Source organism: Conger conger, chromosome 9, assembly GCF_963514075.1.
Source record: "Conger conger chromosome 9, fConCon1.1, whole genome shotgun sequence".
NCBI classification, from domain to species: Eukaryota; Metazoa; Chordata; class Actinopteri; order Anguilliformes; family Congridae; genus Conger; species Conger conger.
In genome coordinates, this window is record NC_083768.1 from 33958955 (window position 1) to 33980988 (window position 22034).

At 39.8% G+C, this 22034-nt stretch overlaps 1 protein-coding gene across 1 annotated transcript; it reads left to right on the forward strand.

The window, feature by feature from the left end:
• Nucleotides 1-7540: 7540 nt before the first annotated feature.
• Nucleotides 7541-20536, forward strand: LOC133137636 (cytosolic phospholipase A2 gamma-like). The gene is made up of 17 exons (XM_061255976.1): nucleotides 7541-7583; nucleotides 7899-7924; nucleotides 10760-10871; nucleotides 11001-11143; nucleotides 11327-11525; nucleotides 11706-11811; nucleotides 12144-12284; nucleotides 13479-13556; nucleotides 14102-14203; nucleotides 15549-15653; nucleotides 16163-16201; nucleotides 16303-16416; nucleotides 16745-16882; nucleotides 18182-18271; nucleotides 19043-19197; nucleotides 19318-19483; nucleotides 19837-20536. The coding sequence occupies exons 2-17, from the start codon at nucleotides 7899-7901 to the stop codon at nucleotides 19983-19985; spliced, it is 1863 nt and encodes a 620-aa protein (XP_061111960.1). The 5' UTR covers nucleotides 7541-7583; the 3' UTR covers nucleotides 19986-20536.
• Nucleotides 20537-22034: the final 1498 nt, after the last annotated feature.

Genomic DNA, 22034 nt, shown 5'->3' on the forward strand with positions numbered 1-22034 from the left:
GAGAGGCCCATCAATTAGGAATAGCTTAATCTTTTGTCTGAAATTACATTACATTACATTACATGGCATTTAGCAGACGCTCTTATCCAGAGCGACGTACAACAAAGTGCAAATCAAACACAAGAACAAGTGCAAAGAGGACCTGAGAGGACAGTACAGTTCCAAGTCCTAGTGTAAACATACAGAAAATCAGAACCCTTGAAGAGTACAATCAACTTTCAAACTAGCATACCACAGTTGGCAGCGAGAATACAACAATACAACAGCCAATAAAAAAACAACAATACCTATACAAGTAACAATATCTATACAATCTATACATAAGTGCCATTACAGTCTAAGGCTAATCATGGTGGTGAGTTGGGGAGGGAAAGGTGTAGCCTGAAGAGATGGGTCTTCAGTCTGCGCTTGAAGTAGGTCAGAGACTCTGCCGTTCTGACATCCACCGGGAGGTCATTCTACCACCGTGGGACCAGGACAGACAGCAGTCGTGAGCGTGAGGTGCAGGTGTGGCGAGGAGGAGGTGCCAGACGGCACGAAGTGGCAGAACGGAGGGGTCTTGTTGGTGTATAAGTCTTGATAAGGGATTGAATATATATAGGGGCTGATCGTTTAACTGCCTGGTATGCAAGCACCAAAGTTTTAAATTTGATGCGAGCCATAACAGGCTGCCAGTGGAGGTTGCGGAGCAGGGGGGTGACATGTGAATGTCTTGGAACATTGAATACCAGACGGGCTGCAGCATCAGCATCAGTTGTAGGGGTCTGATGGCAGATGCTGGAAGGCCAGCCAGCAGAGAATTGCAATAGTCCAGGCGGGACAGGACCATTGCTTGAACAAGGAGCTGAGTGGAGTAGGTGGTGAGAAAGGGTCGGATTCTCCGGATGTTGTACAGGAAGAACCTGCACGCCCGGGTCACCGTAGCGATGTTCTCAGAGAAGGATAGCCTGTTGTCCATCACCACTCCAAAGTTTCTTGCAGTAGGGGATGAGGTCACTGTGGTATCCCCTAGTGAGATGGAGAAATCAGAGAAGGGAGAGGTTAAAGCAGGGATGAAGATTATCTCTGTCTTACCTGGGTTGAGCTTTAGATGGTGGTTGCCCATCCAGCTCTGGATGTCTCTCAGGCAGGCGGAGATACGGGTAGAGACCTGTGTGTCTAATGGGGGGAAGGAGAGAAAGAGTTGGGTGTCATCGGCATAACGATGATAGGAGATGCCATGAGCAGAGATAACGGGGCCAAGGGATCTCATGTAGATGGAGAAGAGGAGGGGTCCGAGGACTGAGCCCTGGGGGACCCCTGTAACAAGGGGGCGAGGGGTTGACACTCCTCCAGCCCAGGACTCCTGGGAGGACAGGCCAGAGAGATAAGATTTGATCCACTCTAAGGCTGTGCCACAGATCCCTGTAGATGCCAGGGAGGCTAAGAAGATTTGATCCACTCTAAGGCTGTGCCACAGATCCCTGTAGATGCCAGGGAGGCTAAGAGGGTGGAGTGGTTGACCGTGACCGAACGCCGCAGAGAGATCAAGAAGGATCAGGACAGAGGAGAGAGAGGTTGTTTGTGCAGCCTGAAGGGACTCATTGACAGAGAGGAGTGCAGTCTCGACGAAGGTTAGGTTAAAGGTGGACTGCAGAATCTCTTTCCTTGCTTCACCCCTGTGTTGTATATGACCTATTTTCAACCCCGCCTCTTTAGCAGATGACCGTGTGGCATGGGAGCAATGAGCTGAGACACCGAGGTCTAATATGATTCTATAATATAAACCATCAACTTTAGTAGTCGCAAACCCCACTCTAAACTGTAGTAACCAATTTTAGGAGCCCTCCTCCTTCTATTGGATCATAGAGCGTATGAGCACAAAACATACAGCGCAGAAATAAAAAGGCCACGCCCAGAAGAGGCCCAAGGAGTTTTTTGAATAACAAATACAAGTAGACAAGCAAGGTATTTGGCAGATGTGAACACAGACAGATTGCCTGTGCATAGTATGCCTTTAAATAAAAAACAGATTTTTTGTTATTTTTCCACATAAAATACCCCATAAAATAGAAATGACAAAATATATTAAAAAACCCCTTTGTAATTTCCTAGCTGTTTTGGTTAAGTAAGTAATGCTTTTTTTTTTGTTCATTGATTCATATATTTTATGTAACTAGAATATTTTACAATTTACCTATTCACACAAAAACACCCCTCAGTAAATAAATAGCCTAGGTCAAACAAGTAAACTTAAAATTTTATGGAAAACCTGTGACTTGCTTGACCTAGGCTATTTATTTATCTCAAACACAGATAGCTTCATCTTTTCTTGCGAATCTAGACAATCCTATTCCAATTGTGATTCAATTGTGTGGGGTCATGAGATTCAGGAAATCGTCCTGAACTACAGAAAATGACTGGATAATTATCTCGCTTTGCAACCCTACCTGTAACTACTAAATAAAAGACAGAGAATCCACACAGTGATGAGAAAGGCCAAAAACAGGAACAAGAAAGGCCAACCACACCCAAATCCCGCAGCTCCAGGATCCTGCCTATGGAAATGTTCAAGATATTATTTGTACAGTATTTGCCATGTAAATATATTACAATCAGTACGTGGACAGTGGTGCAGTTTGTGTTCTTTCGGCTCTGTAGGCCTACTTCACACGTTGGATTTCAATATTATTAAGAAGAAAGAGAGCACTGGTGAGCTCAGTAATTGCAATGGGGCTGATAGGCCAAGAGAAATCTCTACAGTTGAGTACTTCTTACGATAATCAAGAAAATCCTGTTTGACAGATCAGAAACACTCTTCAGGGGTAAGGTATGGATGCGACTACTCTTCACAGAATCCTTCACAAGCGGATCTACAGAGGCTACACTGCAAGATGCAATTTTGTTTGCTGCAAAACGGGATAAGTTACAGTTTGCTCAGTAGTGCTTAGAAGAGTCTGAAATGTACAGAAGCATCTTATCTGCCTCCAAACACATTGGACGGTGCTTCATCCCATAGAAAGGCAATGATCCCAACCATACACCAGTACTCTCTTTCTTCTTAATGATATTCCAACTTGTTTGTTTTGGCATCCATATTGTTTGGCCAATGTATCTGACTGCTTTTTCTTATTTCTCAGCCTCAGAATGACTTCCTTGACTGTCATCAGCACAGCTCTGGTCCTCATGTTGACAAACCCCAATAACAGACTCAAAAGCCTGAGTTAAGACCAGAGGCAAAAAGCCTGGAATCAAGATTGATACTGAAATGTTTTGTATACCTGACTAAGGAAGCACTGTAAAGAGAAAGTGGCTAGTAACCAGAACTCCTTCTCTCATCCAATGATGCCACCTACTCCCCAACTGCTTCACTGACCTCCTTCAAGATGCTGTAACCCACAGACATACTTCAACTTGTCACAAACCATTGCACAAACTCCTCTCCACTTGATCCTATTCCATCATCTGTCCTTCATTATCAATGGCTCCCTTGCCAGTTGTAAAGTTCTCCTGAATCAAAATGTAACTCAGCTCATTTAGAAACCAACCTTGGACCCCTCTGATGTTAGGAACTATCTACCTGTATTACTACTACCTTTTCTCTCCAAAGCTCTGGAACTTGAACAACTTTTATCTTTTCTCCAACAGCACAACCTGCTCTACCCTCACCAGACACTCGACGGGGACTGCTCTCCTGGCTGTGACAGATGCTCTTGCCACTACAAGTCTCGTCCTTCACCTCTCTCCGGATCCTCCTTGACCTGTCAGTGGTATTTTACATGATCAATCGTCAATCGCCAACACAGGCCTCTGCTGTTGGCAATTCTTAAACTGTGATGGTTTTTTTAACCATTCCACGTGTCTTACTTTTTATTGTTGCCTTTAAAGTGCTAAGTGGTATGTTTGACCATTTATGTATTTTCTTCTTCAATTACCAGACCTGTGACCTATGTTTAATAATTGTTATGGGTGCCAATCAACCTATGGTTTTCAGAAATATTGAGATTACTTAATAAAAAAAACATTGAAATGAGAGTAAATGTATTGAAAGAAAAGTATGTAGTTTTCCCATATAGATTCTTATCTGTGTTGTTTTTTACATGCAGCCTTTTTCTTCATTCTTATTAAAGGTGGCAATAATTCTGCAGCCCACTGTATGTGCTGGCAATCCAATGGAGCATTCACCCCTTTAATAGCCAAATGTGTTCTTCATTGTTTCCTTTCAACACAGTTGTTAAAATGACACCTTGCAAAATATTTCCATGGTAATGGGGTGGGCCTGCAGGCAATGCTGGGATAGCATAAATCATCAGGTGGAGTTCGTGGAGTCCATGCCTGCTTGACTGCACATTGCCATTAAAGCAATGGCAATATGAGGACAGTCAGCCAATCGCTGTTGGTGTGTGTGTGGGAATGGTGAATAAGAAGCATCAATTATACGCTTTGGATAAAGGCGTTATATAAATGCCAACTTTTTACCATTTGTGGTCTCAGACTTTTGGAGCTTATGTATGTAGATTACTTTGTAGAAGACTTTGACTCTCTGAGACTGAGCGACGCATAGAAGGACAGACTGGTTCAGGTATACACAGTGGCAGAAGTAGTCCCAATTCACAGTTCCAGACACAGATCGGTATCCATCCATCCATCCATTATCCTAATCCGCTTGTCCTGAACAGGGTCGCAGGGGGGCTGGAGCCTATCCCAGCATACATTGGGCGAAAGGCAGGAATACACCCTGGACAGGTCGCCAGTCCATCGCAGGGCACACACACCATTCACTCACACGCTCATACCTACGGGCAATTTAGACTCTCCAATCAGCCTATCCTGCATGTCTTTGGACTGTGGGAGGAAACCGGAGTACCCGGAGGAAACCCACGCAGACACGGGAGAACATGCAAACTCTGCACAGAGAGGCCCCGGCCGACGGGAATTTGAACCCAGGACCTCCTTGCTGTGAGGCGGCAGTGCTACCCACTGCACCATCCGTGCCACCATCCGTGCCCAGATCGGTATCATTCACCTTTTTTTAACACTTGTTACAGAATATTACTGAATATGAATGTAGTGCTTTGTATACTACTAAGAAACACTTGTTCTAATTTATTGTTACCTGATAAGCATTAAATTACAGGAACTGCTAGCCTTATATTTGCAATGCAAATTATCAGTTACATAAACCTCAATTACATAAACCTACAGTATCTTTGCTTCCTATCTAGCTGATAGGCCCTTAGGTCACCTGGAGGGGGTCCATCTGCACCTCATCCCCTTCTCACAGGAGTCCCACAGGCCTCTGCTGTTTTCCCTTTACTCTACACTTCTTGCTTCAGTAATTGGTTTACATGGCTTCTCACATCACTATTTTGCTAATGACACTGAATTTTCCGTCCCTCTGCCACAAAGGTTCATGAGCGAATATCTGCCTGCCTGGCTGACATCTCCTCATGGATCTTACTGTGACTACCCTGGTTAAATGGAGGTTAAAATGTCCATAGATTATTTATACAGTTAGATATTCAGTGGGCTCCAGAATTATTGCCGCCTTTGATAAATATGCACAATTCATAATAATTCATGATTCATTCATTATTCAATGGAATCAGCAAAATAAATTTGTATAAAAAAAACAGTTTTCACAATTAATGTTGTTAATGGTGTATATGACCACACCACTCTCTTCTAGTCATATATCCAATGACATTTGGTAAACTCCAGAGGCTTGGTGGTATGAGGTGTGATTTTATGGCTATTTCTGAGACTTGCTAACTCCAGCTGGCAATTCTTAAACTGTGATGGCTTTTTTAACCATTCCACGTGTCTTAATTTTTTCATTGTTGCCTTTAAAGTGCTAAGTGGTATGTTTAACATTGTTTACATAAACCTCAATTACATAAACCTACATACACATTCTCACAAAGAAGTTGAAAAAAACACATCTCATTTTTGCATTTGTATGGTTGAATAAAACTGCGTAAATGTCTTGGCACAATGTCACATATTCAAAATCAGACGCCTTTTATATTAAAAACAAGGAGCTGTGTGACTGTGTAATGATACATATACTCACACAGAATACAGCATTATACTGTATATAATATTATAGACTACACATATCACACTAGGGCAGGAGCTTGATACTGTGGTTTCTTTTATTTGCTATCACTTTAACATTGAATTAGCATTAAATTACCTAATATAAATCAATCAATCTGTGATTTATTTAGCATTTTTACATTACATTGCATTAATGGCATTAGGCTCTTATCCAGAGCAACGTACAGTTGATTAAACTGAGCAGGAGACAATCCTCCCCTGGAGCAATGCAGGGTTAAGGGCCTTGCTCAAGGGCCCAACGGCTGTGCGGATCTTATTGTGGCTACACTGGGATTCAAACCACCGACCTTGGGGGTCCCAGTCATGTGCCTTAACCGCTACGCTACAGGCCACTCCATTTCTGACAAAGAACTGTATGCTGGTGGACCTGTAATTGTATGAGCAGCCATCTCGTGGATGTCATTTGGTTCATGGATGTCCATGGGTTTGTGATCTCACACTGAGAAGTATACCTCAAACAAACAATCCGAAAATGACTTTTGGCTATTCTTTTACTATATTTCCATAATCTTATTTAATTCAAATGAATTCACTATTATGAATACCTACAGGGAAATAAAGCTATCAGTAATGTTGGTGGCAGGTTCATATTCCAATTCATATCCATCTTACATTAAAATGTTATTTTAAGGAGAGGAAGCCTGATTCTGTGACTGCATAATGGCATGTGTTCTCCCACATAATGCAACACTATATTAAGTCAAGGAGAGTATCTTTCATGCCACGGACAGCGCTGCTGCAGTGACTCACTGGACATGGCACAGACAGAATTAAAGCACCGTTATTCTTTGGATCTGACTCACCCTGGTCTGATAAAGGAACATATTTTCATTATTCCTGATGACTTCAAGCTTTCAGGTTTGGCACATTTTGCGGAGTAGTCCACAACAGCAGCAGATATGTTCACCTCATCCTATTCATACAGACTCTGAAACAGGTATTTCAAATATTTACATATATTACAATGATGTGGGACAGCTGCTATTCATTCTGCATGTACTGACAGATTCAACAGAGCACCAGTTTTGGCAACTTTCTTGAAAGTTCCACCATAAATTGACAGAAAATGGTCATAGGAAGCAGCTATGATTCTTTAAAAGAGCAACAATAAGAATCGCTCAAAAAAGAATGCAAAGAGAGTAAAGAGACACAGTTAACATTAGCAAACAATTTCTCAGACATTTCCCATTCAAAATGAAATAATGAATATTAATGCTTATTCTAATGATATACGTAAGCATTGGGGGCTACAGGTTTAAAATTCCAGGATTTTAAATGCAGGATTTTTTCTTTTTTCTTTCTTTAGAAAAAGGATTTGATTGTTGTTCCCACCCACAAAGGTGGTGCAGGAAGTGACACTTTTTACGCAGTATATAAACTGCTTATTATGATATTCAGGTCAATTCAATCTACACCGCACTGAGTGTTGAGTATTTGTAGTTTGTATTTTTATAGAACCGACTGCACCAGAAGAAGTCTGCAAGGTAATATTATTACACAAAACTGCTGTTGCTCTGGTCAGTTATCCATTTATGATAAATCTACAAGTAATGCAGAAATTGTGTTGTATACATTAACCAGAAGAGCCTATAATATTAAAGCTGGGCTGTTTTCCGTGCTTTCAGGAATAGTTTGATGCGTCACATGACACCTAGGAAATGTAATAATTTGTTTGTTGTGGTAGAATTCACAAATGTTTTATTTCTCTATTTATTTTGATAAAATGTTGCTTTTCTATTAATTGCTCCAGATAAGAAATGTTTGGATATCTCACTCTACTGATTTTCCTATTCTTGCAGATGTGGTTTTTCAAAGAAGCTCAATGGTAATCTTTTTAAAATTTGTTATTCTTTTATTACTTGTGACATTTCATTGTCGGTTATTATGCCATAGCTTTTCTGAGTTGTTTATTCTGATTGGACTGCTATTAGCCTCCTTATTATACATATTGAAGTAGGCTACTTCTGTCAGCATTGCTCTCTCATTAGGTAATTCACATGAAATCCCTTCCTATCATTAAAAAGGCTCACTGACATGTTGACTCACTGTGTTTATAGTCCTTAAATTCAGGTATCAAGTTACAGTTGACAGCCTGACACATTGTATAACAGTACAATAATTCAAGTTCATTGGTTGAAAATTGGTTCTAATTGCCCCAGCTAATGGCATTTCAATGTAGTGTGTTTACAGAGAAGGCGAGGGATAAACATTGTTGTGGTTTGAAGGTGTTGGTGCTATTCCTCTCTTGACCATTAGAAGTCCGAAATTACCTCTTGTACCTTAAAAGTTAACTCGGCCATTTGAGGTAAAAGACCAGAAAAAAGCATTTGATTATTAGCTGTTGACACATGAAACCTGACCATCAGCACCCATACAAGTGTACCTTCAGCAGGACACATTACAACAAACATAGATGTCCAATTTATTTACTGGAGGCCAAAGTAGCAAATTACGCAAAATTTTAAAAACATTGTAAGCAAGCTTTTCATTAGTTAATGCATTTGTTAACAACTAACTACCATATTTGTACATTAATATTTATACATTAGCAAACCATAGAATTTACATATTTTTACGGTTAATTTGTTAACATGAACAAATACATTAACTATCTTTATAATTCCAATATGAATTGGCAATAACTAATATAGTTTTTAACATGAGGCACAAATACATTAACAGAACTATATTAGCAAATACCAATTCATGGAACCTTATTACAAAGTGTGGCCCAATGTCGTTAAAGGAAACAAATATGTCCTTTGCTTATCTTTCATATTTACTTAAGTGTAAATGTACATTTATATTTGTCTTTAAATAATAAAATATGTTGTGCACGCATGCACCCACCCACACCAACACAAGCGCACACACACGCGCACACACACACACACAGAGTATTACTGTTATGTAAATGAAAGTGTAAATGTTTAGGCCTCTTTCGCATATCTTTTGCATGCAATGGCTGCTTGAATTGTGAGACCCTGGTGCTGAATATCTTCTCGGGTAATGCCCTGCCAGGCCTGCACTGCACTGTAGCTATCTTCAGCTCCTGCTTGTTTTGGGGGCGTGTTGCTTTAAGTACACTCACCGAGCACTTTATTGGGTATTTCTTAGACTTATTTTTTAGACTTCTACTGCTATAGCCTATTTACTTGGAGTTACGATGTGTTGGGTGTTCAGAGATGCTCTTCTGCATACCACTGTTGTAATGTGTGGTTATTTTGTTACTGTCACCTTCCGTCAGCTTTGATCAGTCTGACCATTCTCCTCTGACTTCTCTCATTAATAAGATGTTTCTGTCTGTGGAAACTGCTACTCGCTAATTTTTAACTAATGTTTTCTGAGATACTCAAACCATCCTGTCTGCCACCAACAATCATTCCACAGTCAAAGTCACTTAGATTACTTTTTTTTATATGTATATCTGTCCAGGGGTGCAGCACAAAAATCTGGGCCCAATAAATAAGCAGTCTCTGTGGGCCCACTTCCGCTCCTGATTCATGTCTCTCACGCTTCTTTGGAAAATGTATCACAAATAATTGAGCCAACAACTGTACACATGAATCTGTAGTGGTTATTAGGGCAGTCACTAATGAACTGTTCATATTTAAGTAAGTAATAATAATCAATGATATGTGCTGAAGTCTGCACAGTTTGAAATCTCACCACATTTCAACCCTCCTTTCGCAACATACTGTAGCCTACAATTACAACAAACATTGTTTTCTTCATGTTTATTTAAAAATGTATCATTCCAAAGGTATAAGACAAAGCTAAAGAATACCATCATAGTATTTCTAACCCCTACATTGCATAATAACGTGCATCTGAGTCAATAGAAAATAGCGTCTAACAAATAAACATTGCATACAAACGGGAGCATTTTGGATTATACAAACATTTATATAAACAAAATAACTGTCAAGATGCATGTACTGGATATAACTGAAGTGACTGCAACGAAATAAACATTACCTATGTACATTTAAAACTTTTTTTATATGATTTATTCTGTGATCTCAGGCGCTGCTGTGAAATCAAATTGTTTCATACAAAGTATTCAGAGATTGGATAACTGTAGAATTTTGGCCTCCACACTTTGCTCTTACCATCATACTAGTTAATCTTGGTCTCATCTGTCCACAACACCTTCGTCCAGAATGCTACAGGCTCTTTTAGGTACTTCTTAGTAAAATGTTACATGGCCATCCTGTTTTTGCGGCTAACTAGTGGTTTGAAAAGTTTGTGAAGTCTTCTGCACACAGTAGTGACTGACACATGCATGAAGACCTGATCAGTCTGAGTTTTGCAGGTTTCTCATTTTCATTAATTCTGGTGATTCTTCGGGCATCAACTGTAAAAGATATTTTATACCTGTAGTATATAAGGAAGTAACTGAACACACCTGATTAATCCAAAACATTCTGGTGCCCTGAAATGAGGTGACCATGTATAAAAAGTGCTGTAATTTATATATGGTGAAAACAAAATATATAAAATACCCTCTAATAATGTGAATTACTTTATTCCAAATTGAAAACTGTACAGTACGGTTTACAGACCAAAAATATATATTTGTCCCAAAACATTTTGGAGCTCACTGTATATAACATTTATACATTTACATTTTCAAGTTTCAATTTTTGTCTCTTTGCAGTGAGCGTGTTCGACTGGCTAAGTCACTCAATGAAGGAGAGATTAAATTTGTGCAGGAGAGAATGAAGAATGTTGAGAAATGCATGAAGGACCATGGAATTCAATGTGAATCGGTGAGTATAAAAAGTATAGGTTACCCAATTTCAAAACACTTTGAATGTTTCCTACCTTCCCCTAAAGTTGCCTTCAGGTTTCTGGGGTCTCCTGTAATACCCCATCCCCTTTCTCTCTGTCTTTTTCAGAAGAGTGTCCCTCGCATTGCTGTTCTGGGTTCAGGTGGGGGACAGAGGGCTATGATAGGACTGTTGGGCTGCATTGACCAGATGTATAATGAGAATCTACTCAACTGCATCCTCTACCTGTGTGGAGTCTCAGGATCAACCTGGTTAGAAGCTTTCCCCTTCTGAATTTCAAATTCCAGAAACTTGTCTCTGTCATTTGGGGTCATCACTCACTTGCATCTCTCTCTCTCTCTCCCTCTCTCTCTCTCTCTCTCTCTCTCTCTCTCTCTCTTTCTCTCTCTCTCTCTCTCTCTCTCTCTCTCTCTCTCTCTCTCGTAAACACACAGGTGTATGACCTCGATGTACGAAGAGCCTGCCTGGTCTTCAAAATTTCCAAGTGTAAAAGACGATCTGGTCAAGAGATTAACAGAGACTGATATTGATGTGTCAGAATTAGTAAAATGGTTGTCTCAAGCAGTTGACGATGAAAACTTCTCTCTTACGGATTTCTGGGCAGCAACAGTAGTCTATGGCTTTGTAAAAAAGGTCAGTACATTTTTCATTCAACATTGAATTTACAATTACACTTAATTCATTTAAAACACTTACAAATATAAGCAGCGTTGGATTGTGACATGTAGCAATGCTGTACAAATTACCATATTGTCACATTCAAAGAAAGATAATTCAATATATAAAAGTGACTCACTCTTTGTTATCCTTCAGATTAACACCACTCGTCTCTCAGATTTGAGAAATTTGGAAGCAACAAACCCATACCCCATCTACACGGTGAATGATCAGGGTCTAAAAGACAAAGGGGATAAAATAGGTATGTATGTGAAACAGCATGTAGTGCACACACATAAACACATATACTATGACTACAACTACTACTGCTGCTAGTTGTAGTAGTACAGTATACAGCAGTCTTAGCATTCTTAAGTACTTCTGTATAAGTTCACATAGGTCCAAAAAGTAAGTAAGTAAGTAGGAAATACCTAATAAAGTGGCCAATGAGTGTATACACGTGTAAATGCCATGGAATACCAGCTAATTGTCTGTACTTTCTGTACTGTACACATTCGAATGCCTTCAGTATATTCCCTCAACTGTTAGCATGCTCTTGGAGGGAACTTTAAATATTAATTTCCTGTCTTTCAGCCTGCTGGTTTGAGCTCAGTCCTCATGAAGTGGGTTATTCTCACCTGGGAGCCTTTGTGGACACGTCCACCAGCAGAAGCCAGTTTGAAGCTGGGGTACTCAAGCAGAAAGCGGCAGAGAGAGACATGCTGTACTTGCAAGGTACCGCTCTGCTAACTGCATGTTTGTGTGCTCACCATGACACTTTATTAACTGAATGCTGCTCTTCTAATGTCCTATGTCACATATACTGTCCGTATATGTGGTCACCATGATAACTGATAAATTTAGATTTTACGTGCAGGTCTGTGTGGCAGTGCACTTGCAGATGGGGAGGAAAATGTCAACCATATCAAGAACAGCATTTGGCAGTGGCTAAAGCGTATGTGTCACATTTACATTATAACAGCTCTTTATATGAAAAGTGCTTTGGCGTACTCTGTAGAGCTCAATCATGCAATCATACCATGGCCTGAACCCTCTCTCTTTCAGACATTTTCAGTTCAGGAAAGGAACAAAAAGCAAAGGCTTCTGCTGAAAAAAAAGAACAAGAAAAAGTCAAACCAAAAGCGAAGGGAAAAGGAAAAGGAAAAGAAAAAGGAAAAGAGATGACAAAAGGAAAAGAGATGACAAAAGGAAAAGAGATGACAAAAGGGAAAGAAAATGTAAAGGAAAAAGAAACGGATAAAGAAAAAGGCACAGAAAAAGGAAACGAAAAGGAAGAAAAAGAAAAGAAAGTAGAAAAGGAAGAAGGAGGTGAGGACTATGAATGATGTGTTCACTCTCTCAAAAGTTCTTCTATCACTCCTTGTCTCTCAGTCATTCACTTTTTATGGAGAGCAAGAAAAACACAAATTAAACAAGATTACACTGACACTGATGATGATATAAACCATAACTGCAACATCAATATAAACAAGTGTATTTTCTTGATAATATGATGTTGCACATACATATCTCTTGTTTCCTTTTTTCATTTAAAAATCTGATGCTGAGCATTCTCACTGCAAAAAGCAGTTAGCTATTTGCCAGAGGCACTTGCTCAGGGGGCGTGTCCAATCATTTCTATCATAGCATAAGCAACATTTGAAACAAGATGTCACCACCATTATGGAGGATTATGAAAACAATATCCTCGGAGGGAACTAAATCCTGTGTGAAAACAGCCCTTAAAACCTTTTCGGTTTTGGCATGCAGAAAAACATGACTAATGAGATTAGGTTCTGAGGACTGATAACTTTTTAACTAAGGTTGGACAAAACAACTGAGACAATCTTTCACTTTTTCTGTGCAGTGAAAGATGGCTGTGAACAGTGTATTCCCACAGTCATCTAACACCGGTCCCTTGTGTTACAGGCTCTTTCTTCAGTAGCGTTCTTGGGTTTGGAAGTGATGAAAAAAGTGAAGAAAAGGAGAAAAAGGAGGAAGAAGGAGGTGAGGCCCAATAATGATGTGATCCCTAATTTTCACGTGTATCCCTGGAATTCTCATGTTATGTCAGCAGTACTCCTATGCACCCGGGAGTTAAGCAAGTGTCAGGTTGTTTAGTACTTGGATGGGAGACCTCCAGAGAAAACTATGTAGTGGGTGGTCTTCTTCTCATCAAATAAACCCCCATGCCCCATGCCCCAATGATTCCATAACCTGTATTACAAATAGTAGTGTCCCTGGCGGGGTTTGATTCCACATTCCCTTCCCTTGCTGTTTTGTCTGACAAAAGGGATATTGGGAGGACCTGATGCAGTGAGGTCCTGAGGAATGATAGTTTTTCAGGAAAGGTTAGACAATTAATAACTGAGATTCGACTATGTCCTTAAATGGATTCCATGGAAGAGATTAATGTGTGTGTCACACAGCCTCAGTTTTGGTCTCTATTCACCAAAATCAAAGCCAACAGGCTACAGGCACCACTCCTCCTCTGCAGTGAAAGATGGTTACGCAATCATACAGTCATCTAACGGCAGTCCTGTCTGTTACAGGTTCTTTCTTCAGTAGAATTCTAGGGTTTGGAAGCGAAGAAAAAGAAGAAACAGAAAAGGTAAAAGAAGAAAAGATAGAAGAAGAAGAAGAAAAAGAAGGAGGTAAGGACCATGAATGATACTTCTTTTAAAGCATTCTCCTGAAAAGGAGAAATAAGAAAAAGAAAAAAATAAGACTAATTTAAATAAAATTAAATAAGACAATGAAACGAATAATGATATTGACCATTTACATTTAAATCACTCGTGAGACATTCTTATCCAGAGCGATGTACAGTAGTGAAGAACATCAGTGTTACTTTCAGGAATACAAAAAAGTGATATTACATTAGATCACTTTCCATTATAGTAATTTAGCAGATGCTCTTATCCAGAGCAACACACAAGAAAGTGTAAATAAGCACCAGGGACAAGTGCGCTGAAAACTCTAGAGGGAAGTACAGTTCCAAGTCCTAAAAATAACATCACAGGCATTGATCAGATGCTCTTATCCAGAGCGAAGTGTATAAAAGATAAAAACTTGAACCCTAGAAGAATAATCAGATTACTATCCAAGTAGCACGATGACAAAGAATGAAATAATATGACATAGAATCATACCCGGTATCATCCTTAAGTGTAACTGATGTGGTTACCAGCTCCCCGGCAACAGCCTAACGAATCCCAAGACATGAGAGGGCCACAGCAGGTCCAATCAGTGACAGTGTATGTACCAGTGTACACTGGGAGAGCATCTCAAGGGCAGGCCAAGAGAACTCTAAAGAAACTCAGTGATACATCTGTCTTTATTGAAAATCCTTGGTCACTCCCATTAGAATGTATCCACCGATTACTACCCTCCACACTGGCAAGTACCCATCTCTCCCACTGATTAGGGTGGCCAGCCCATCTCTCCCCCTGCCCAGGCACCAGTGACTTCATGCCCAAAGCCTTGCACCTGCCTGCACATTTCATTACTGATTATAAGCAAAGGACAGAGAGATCCTGACCTCATCGACCAATGATCATAGATTTAATAAAAAGGGACAGAAAAGGGCCTGACTCCTCTGACCAGATGGGATTGACAGAGTCAATCTAAGGCTACAAAAGAGTGAGTATATCTGTGTACCTGTTTACCACTTGGAATCCCTGGCCTGTACTAGTAGGTTGCAATCCTCCCATAGTGACAGTGTGAGTTCCAATATGCCACATCAATTATATTAACCTACAAGCAATAATTTGTATTGTAACAAAAGAAGGTACTGTACAAACAGACAGATGACCTACCTTCATACAGCTATGCCTATATTATCCAATAGTAAATTCAGGAAAATATTTTTGTTATTACCCAAAACCAAAACCAGGCTACGGTTATCTGGTCAAAGTACTGCTGTACAGTGAAAGATGCCTTTGAATGTCATGTGGAAGAGTAATAATAGTCATCTAACGCCAGTCTCTTCTCTTACAGGTTCTTTCTTCAGTCGCGTACTTGGGTTCGGAAGCGAAGAAAAGGAAGAAGAAAAAGAAGAAGAAGATGATGATGAAGATGAAGAAGATGACGAAGAAGAAGGAGGTGAGGATAACAAATTACGTGATGCCAACTTTTCTGAAAAATGTCTGGAATTCTCCTGATATGTCCTACATCAATCCTTCTTTCACCCAGTCTCTGTGTCTCAGTATCTTTCACTAATTTCTTATGGATGGCAATGAATGCATGAAAAGATATGCCACATGAACTGGGAGGAATGAATCATCGGTGCAAGGTTTACATTCACATGTTTGTCCTCGCCCTCTAGTTTCCCTTGTTACTGCCATTACTTTATCATTCAAATTTCAGCCTGCTTTACTGCTATGATAGGGCTAGGCATAATGCTAAAGTACTTAAATATATAATGAAAACAGGTATCTATGCAGACTGTCTGGTCCCCTCTTTTTTTTAAAAGAGCTGATGTAGTTCTGTCTGACAAAAGGTAAATCCCTAAAATCAATGTCAATGGGCTACAGCTATCACTCTGCCTCTACAGGGAAAGATGGTTGAGAATGTTCGGTGGAACAGTTTAATGCCTGCCCCTTCTGTTACAGGTTTCTTCAGTAGCATGACAGAGAAGTTCTTCGATTACAGTAAGTGGTGAGCACTGCGCACATTCCATAAATATTACAATCTAGAGTCTCCTGACTCTATTTGCATCAGCTCCTCTCTCTTGCTCTCACTCCCTTTTTAGTCCCTTTGGATGACATGGCAAGCGACACGTTAGAAAGCATATTCAACCTTTTTGACTGTGACGATGACGAGGAGAACAAAAAGCACGTGGATAAAATACATAAGACGATGACAGGTAGGTATTGGACACACCAACTATCTTCCTACTATCTATGTACTTTCTATCTACTATCTGTTTTGAAGATGGTGGGGTCGGGGTGGGTTTGGAGCGATTGAAAGGCACATAGTGCTGCATTGCTCCTTCTAAATTTAGTGCTGCATGTGTATGTCTGTGTTTGTGTGTACTGTGTGTGAAGCCTATAAAAGGGTCCCCTAGCATACACATTCTTACTGGTCTCTGCATGACAAAAATAGTAGGATTTCTTCCCACTTTCTTCACAATGTCCCTTGATAATATTTCAGCAGTCAGCAAGTGAATCTATTAAATGCCTCCTTTCTTCCAGATGTAAATACTGCAAACGTCGACAAACCTAAGAAGAACTTAGCAGGAAAGAGCAAAGAGGAGAAAGAGGAATCTCTCATTGAATATGCTCTTGATGCATTCGGCACGTTCCAAGAGTATTTGCCTGGTTTATCAGATGGTGAGTGAGGCCACCTGCTGGTGGGAAGTAATATAGTAACTCACTTCTCACCTTCATCCACCACTGTTCAACAGATATTGCATATTTTTAAGCACTACATATGTTATACCTACAAGCTGATATACCGAACAGTATCCAGTCTTTCCCTTTTCTTTGACTGGGCTTCAGAACAAATGAATTACAGAACAAATCTAGGCTAATATCTGCATTGTCCAATGAATTTCAGGTCTGATGCAGAGATAGAAATACACAGATACGCACAAACGCACGTACGCAGGCACATGACATCAGCAGATGCTGGGTATCTTCCCTGGTGATGCTTTGCCAGGCCTGTACTGTTCATCTTCAGTTCCTGTTTGTTTTGGAGGATTTTTGCCTTCAGTCTTGTCTTCAGCAAGTGAAACGCATGTTCAGTTGGATACAGGTTGGGTAATTGACTTGGCCCTTATAATTTTTGACTCCTTGGGTGCTTTATCAGTGTGTTTGGGCCCATTGCTCTCCTACAAGGTGAAACATTGTCCAATGAGTTTTGAGGCATTTGGATGGGTCTGAGCAGATATGATGTTAATGGTTGTTTGCAACTGCTGAGCTCAACGGTGCATTCCTTCTTCTTAATAATGTATCAGACAGTTGATTTTGACAAACTAAATGTATTGGGTATGTCTCTAATCAATTTTATTATGATTTTTCAGCTTCATTATGGTCTGCCTTGGTTGTATAGACTCTTCTTTTATCCTTATGTTGAGAGACTCCAAATCTAAATGCCATACCTAGAATCAACTGTAGAGATTTTGTTGTAGCACAATAACTAGTGATGCTGAGATGCACAGCTGGCCAAGAAACAGAACAGCTAATAGAGTAGCCAAATAAGCAACCAACAGTCCAATTAATTCTGGTCCTCTAAAATGGCATAAACTGTATAAAAAAGGCTATAATTCCTACATGGACCGCCCAGTACGGACTTAAATATCCGCAAAGTGACTCTGACAGTTGGCATTTTATCTCATATCATATTAATTTCTTCATTTCAAATCAATGTGCTGGTGTGCCAAGCCAAAACAACCAAAATTATTTCACTGTCCAAATACTTACAGAGCTCACTGTGTATATAAATAATGACACTATCGTTTAAGGGAGAGTAAGAAGTAAGTGCTTTTCAACACACAGCTTTTCTCTACTAATTTATACATAGGTAAAATAGATTACGACACACAAACAGTCCTTGGGAGTTCAATAAGGTGAAATGGGGACAGAGAAATGCACACAATCATAATATCTCGATTTCTCTTTCCAACACAGTTACCAAGATCACTCTCAAGACTATGTCGCTGATGAGCACCTGGACCTGGGGCACTAAATATAACTTTCTGTACAAGTTCTCCATGAATGGCAAGTCTCCCCCTCTCTTTCGCTCCATTTTAAAGACCCTTTTGTTCTCTGCTGCAAAAATCTCTCTCTCTCTCTCTCTCTCTCTCTCTCTCTCTCTCTGCATGAGCTGAGTAGTCCTAGTTGAGTCTTTGATTACCAAAATGAGGAGCTGACACAGCCATTTAGATCTCCCCCTGGCATCTCTTCTGCAACAAAACAAGCTATCTCTCAGCTGACCAGAAAGTTTGAGAATTTAAACATCGGAAAACTGTGCTTGTGAGCCTAACCAAGCACATTTAGACAAAAAAGTATGGTATTTCATTCTAATGGAACTGTGCATTTGATACACTAGGTGATACAAACTATCAATAACCTTGCATATCATCTCAATATTGAACCATTTTTATGTGCCTCATTATAGCGGTTTACATTCTTCCATAACATAGCTAACTATCTTCAGTGGATACTAGTTGAATAATAGGATCTTCTGATACAGTAAAATATAAAGATGAGCAGACATCCATGGGCAGGCAGAGCTGCGGTCTCTCCTTCTGGGCGGCCTGTAACGTAGTGGTTAAGGTAAATGACTGGGACCCACAAGGTCGGTGGTTCGAATCCCGGTGTAGCCACAATAAGATCAGCACAGCAGTTAACTTAACTCTGCATTGCTCCAGGGGAAGATTGTCTCCTGCTAATCAACGGTACGTCGCTCTGGATAAGAACGTCTGCCAAATGCCAATAGTGTAATAATGTAATGTCCTTCTAAATAGCCTTGCGTCTGTGTCTCTCCAGAAAGCACAGTTCCAGAAGAGGTGGTGTCAGATGAGCTCAGTTATCTGGAAGACGCAGGGCTCGTGTTGAACTCTCCATATGTGGCTGCTCTTCGGCCTGAAAGGAATGTGAATCTCATCCTCTCCTTTGATTTCAGTGCCGGGGATCCATTCATGGTGAGATTCACTTAGCTACATCAGCTGATAAATTCCCTTTCCTACAAGAGCAAGTCTGACATTAAAATATTTTTTAAGAGGGAAAAAAACTTTACTGTCTGTCTATGTCCAACCATCCAGACAGTGACTCAGGCTGCAGAACACTGCAAGCAGACAGGAATTCCTTTCCCCCCTGTGGAAATTACAGAAGAAGACCGGAAGCAGCCAAAGGACTTCTACGTGTTCAAGAGTGAAAATACTCCCACCGTCATTCACATCCCACTCTTCAACATGGTCAACTGTGAAGGTCTCCGTCTATTTTCATTCATCCGGACATACTGTCCTTTGAGCATTATTTGTTCTTCAGATCAGTTCTGAACGCTGTGTGTGTGCGTGCATGCGGGTGCGAACAAGAAAAATAAAATGCTACAATTGTAGCATTCAGAAATATTCTAGTGAGCAAGTTATATTTGCAAGCCATGAATTATTCTGGAATTATACTGAGGTTGATTAAATAACTCCATCATTTCTTTCAGCACCTCTGGTTCCTGTTAGAGCACAGTTGCTCCTTTTGAGAGTTCAAATAATAATGATGGAATTAAAGAAGCTATCAATATCACTTTTCCTCCATGTTCTTATTTCATCCCATCTGTCCCTCAGGAGATGTCCAGAAGTGGAGGGAGACATATCCAACATTCAGGCCAGCCTACGACAGAGAAACGATGGATGAATTAATACGGGTGTCAGGCCTGAATGTGAAAAACAACAAGGCAAAAATCATCCAAGAAATCGCAGCTTTGTGCAAGTAGAAAATATCCAGTCAAAAGCTTCAGACAAGCTTCCCTTTAAAGTAAGGTTATTTACACTTTCTTCCCTGTTAGGTTGATCCTTGTGTACAGAAGGAACACAATAATAAATTAAATTAATGCACAAAAATTAATTGTGTATTGATTTATATTGATGTATCTAATAACTTAATTATAGAAACCATTTTGCCGCCATTCAGTTCTTATTTCTTTACTGGTGTCACTGTTTTTTTTTCATATTTACAACATGGTATTATTCTACAGCAATTCAAATGCTTGCAAGCAAGACCTGTACACTAAATATTCTTTACAATCTTAAGTCAAAGTCTGGACTAGTACATTTACTTTTCCCCTGCCCTTCTCACTGGGATGTGTACACTAGAGTAGGGAAGAATGTTTTGCACTAGTATATCTGAGATTGGCTTCTTATATCTGACTGGATTTACTGCGTATCTTTCACATTTGGTACTTCATGAATTGTAATTACCTGTGCAGGTCTTGCCTGGTACCATCACAATAGCTATTCAAACACTTGTGAGATTTAATTGCCAAGACATCATATAGGCCTAATTAACTTGAACTGAATAAAGCATTTTATCCTACCATGAGTGTGGCACCTCTTTTGACTTTTCATTATACAACTTTCTTGAGGCAGCCACTTGACTTTACATTAGTTAGTTGCGCATTCTTGGAATTCTTGAGCTGACTTACCACAGCATTTTTTATGTTAATTATTTTTTATTATACCACAGCACTGACAAATAAAATTCTGATTGGCCGAGACCTGTCACGTGGGATTCATTTTGTATAAGCTTGCAGATCGAACAGGTGTGTAGAATTGTTTCACAGCTAAAATATCCAACAAATATCAATGTGCACAACATACACTACTATGTATGCATTTGTAATTCAGTAGTCCCGTTTCATAGCCGATCAGGTGACAAAAATATGTTACTGTAGGCAGGGGCACTGGTAATTAGGTTAATACACTGGGCCCCTTGCCTCACAACCTGTCACAACATTAAAACCTACAAAGATTCTCATCACCCTACTCTCATTTCATTAAACCTCCATAACTACAATTTACTAGATTAGATGTGATTATATAAGCACATTATATTATAATAATGTGTCTCCACTGAAAGCATGCATTGGGCTCCAGAATTATTGGCATCCCTGATAAATCTGCAGAAAAAGTGTGATAAACTAAAAGATAATCCAGTCCAACATGCTTAAAGTAGTATGCTTTATTAATGATTCAATGAAATCAACCAAATTCTTACACTTTTAAAATAAAATTTGAAATAATTTCCCCAAATAACTGGTTCCACAATTATTGGCACTGCTGGTTTAATATTTTGTGCAAACACCCCTGGCAAAGATTACAGCCACAATCCATATAATTGTGAGATGGTTAGAGAACATATTTGGAGGACTTTTTGACCATTCCTCCATGCAGAACTTGATAATCATTGATATCCTTGGAATACCCCCCTCTTCAGTTCAGACCACAAGTTGTTCATGGGATTTAAGTCTGGAGACTTAGATGGCCATTGCAGAGCATGGTTGTTGTTTTTACTGGCAGAAAAATTTGAGGTGCTTCTCCTTGTATACATTTCATTTTGCTGCAAAACATGTTGACGCTGTATATGGCCAACATGTTAAACATCTGACCATAGCACTCTCTTCATGTCAAAATTCCAATGACGTGAGAAAGTGTCACGTGAGCCAGTGTGCGATTGTTAATTAGTTACAGCTATACAGAGATTGGGTTTTGTTTTCTGTGATTAACATGCAGACCGACGCTTCTGAAATTGAAAGAAGCCGCTTTCTACGAGGCTGTATCCACATGCCATTGCGTGAATGATAGTAAGTGAGTAACATAACTTCTTCAGTAAATTATGTTTATATTGTAATTTACAAACAATCCGATGTGACGCTGTTTTAAGTTGTAGCCATTAATCGTGATTTAATTTAGCTTGTGTAGCTTAGTTACTGATGCCGCTTGACTAGTTCGTAGCTACTCGCCAACGTGATTAGGTTATCTGTGTA

Excerpts from the sequence above, each read along its gene's own strand:
- LOC133137636 (XM_061255976.1), top strand. The coding sequence starts at position 7,899 with ATGTGGTTTTTCAAAGAAGCTCAATG. Across the intron at positions 11,526-11,705 it reads TCTATGGCTTTGTAAAAAAG|ATTAACACCACTCGTCTCTC; the intron begins GTCAGTACATTT and ends GTTATCCTTCAG. Across the intron at positions 18,272-19,042 it reads GTACAAGTTCTCCATGAATG|AAAGCACAGTTCCAGAAGAG; the intron begins GCAAGTCTCCCC and ends GTGTCTCTCCAG.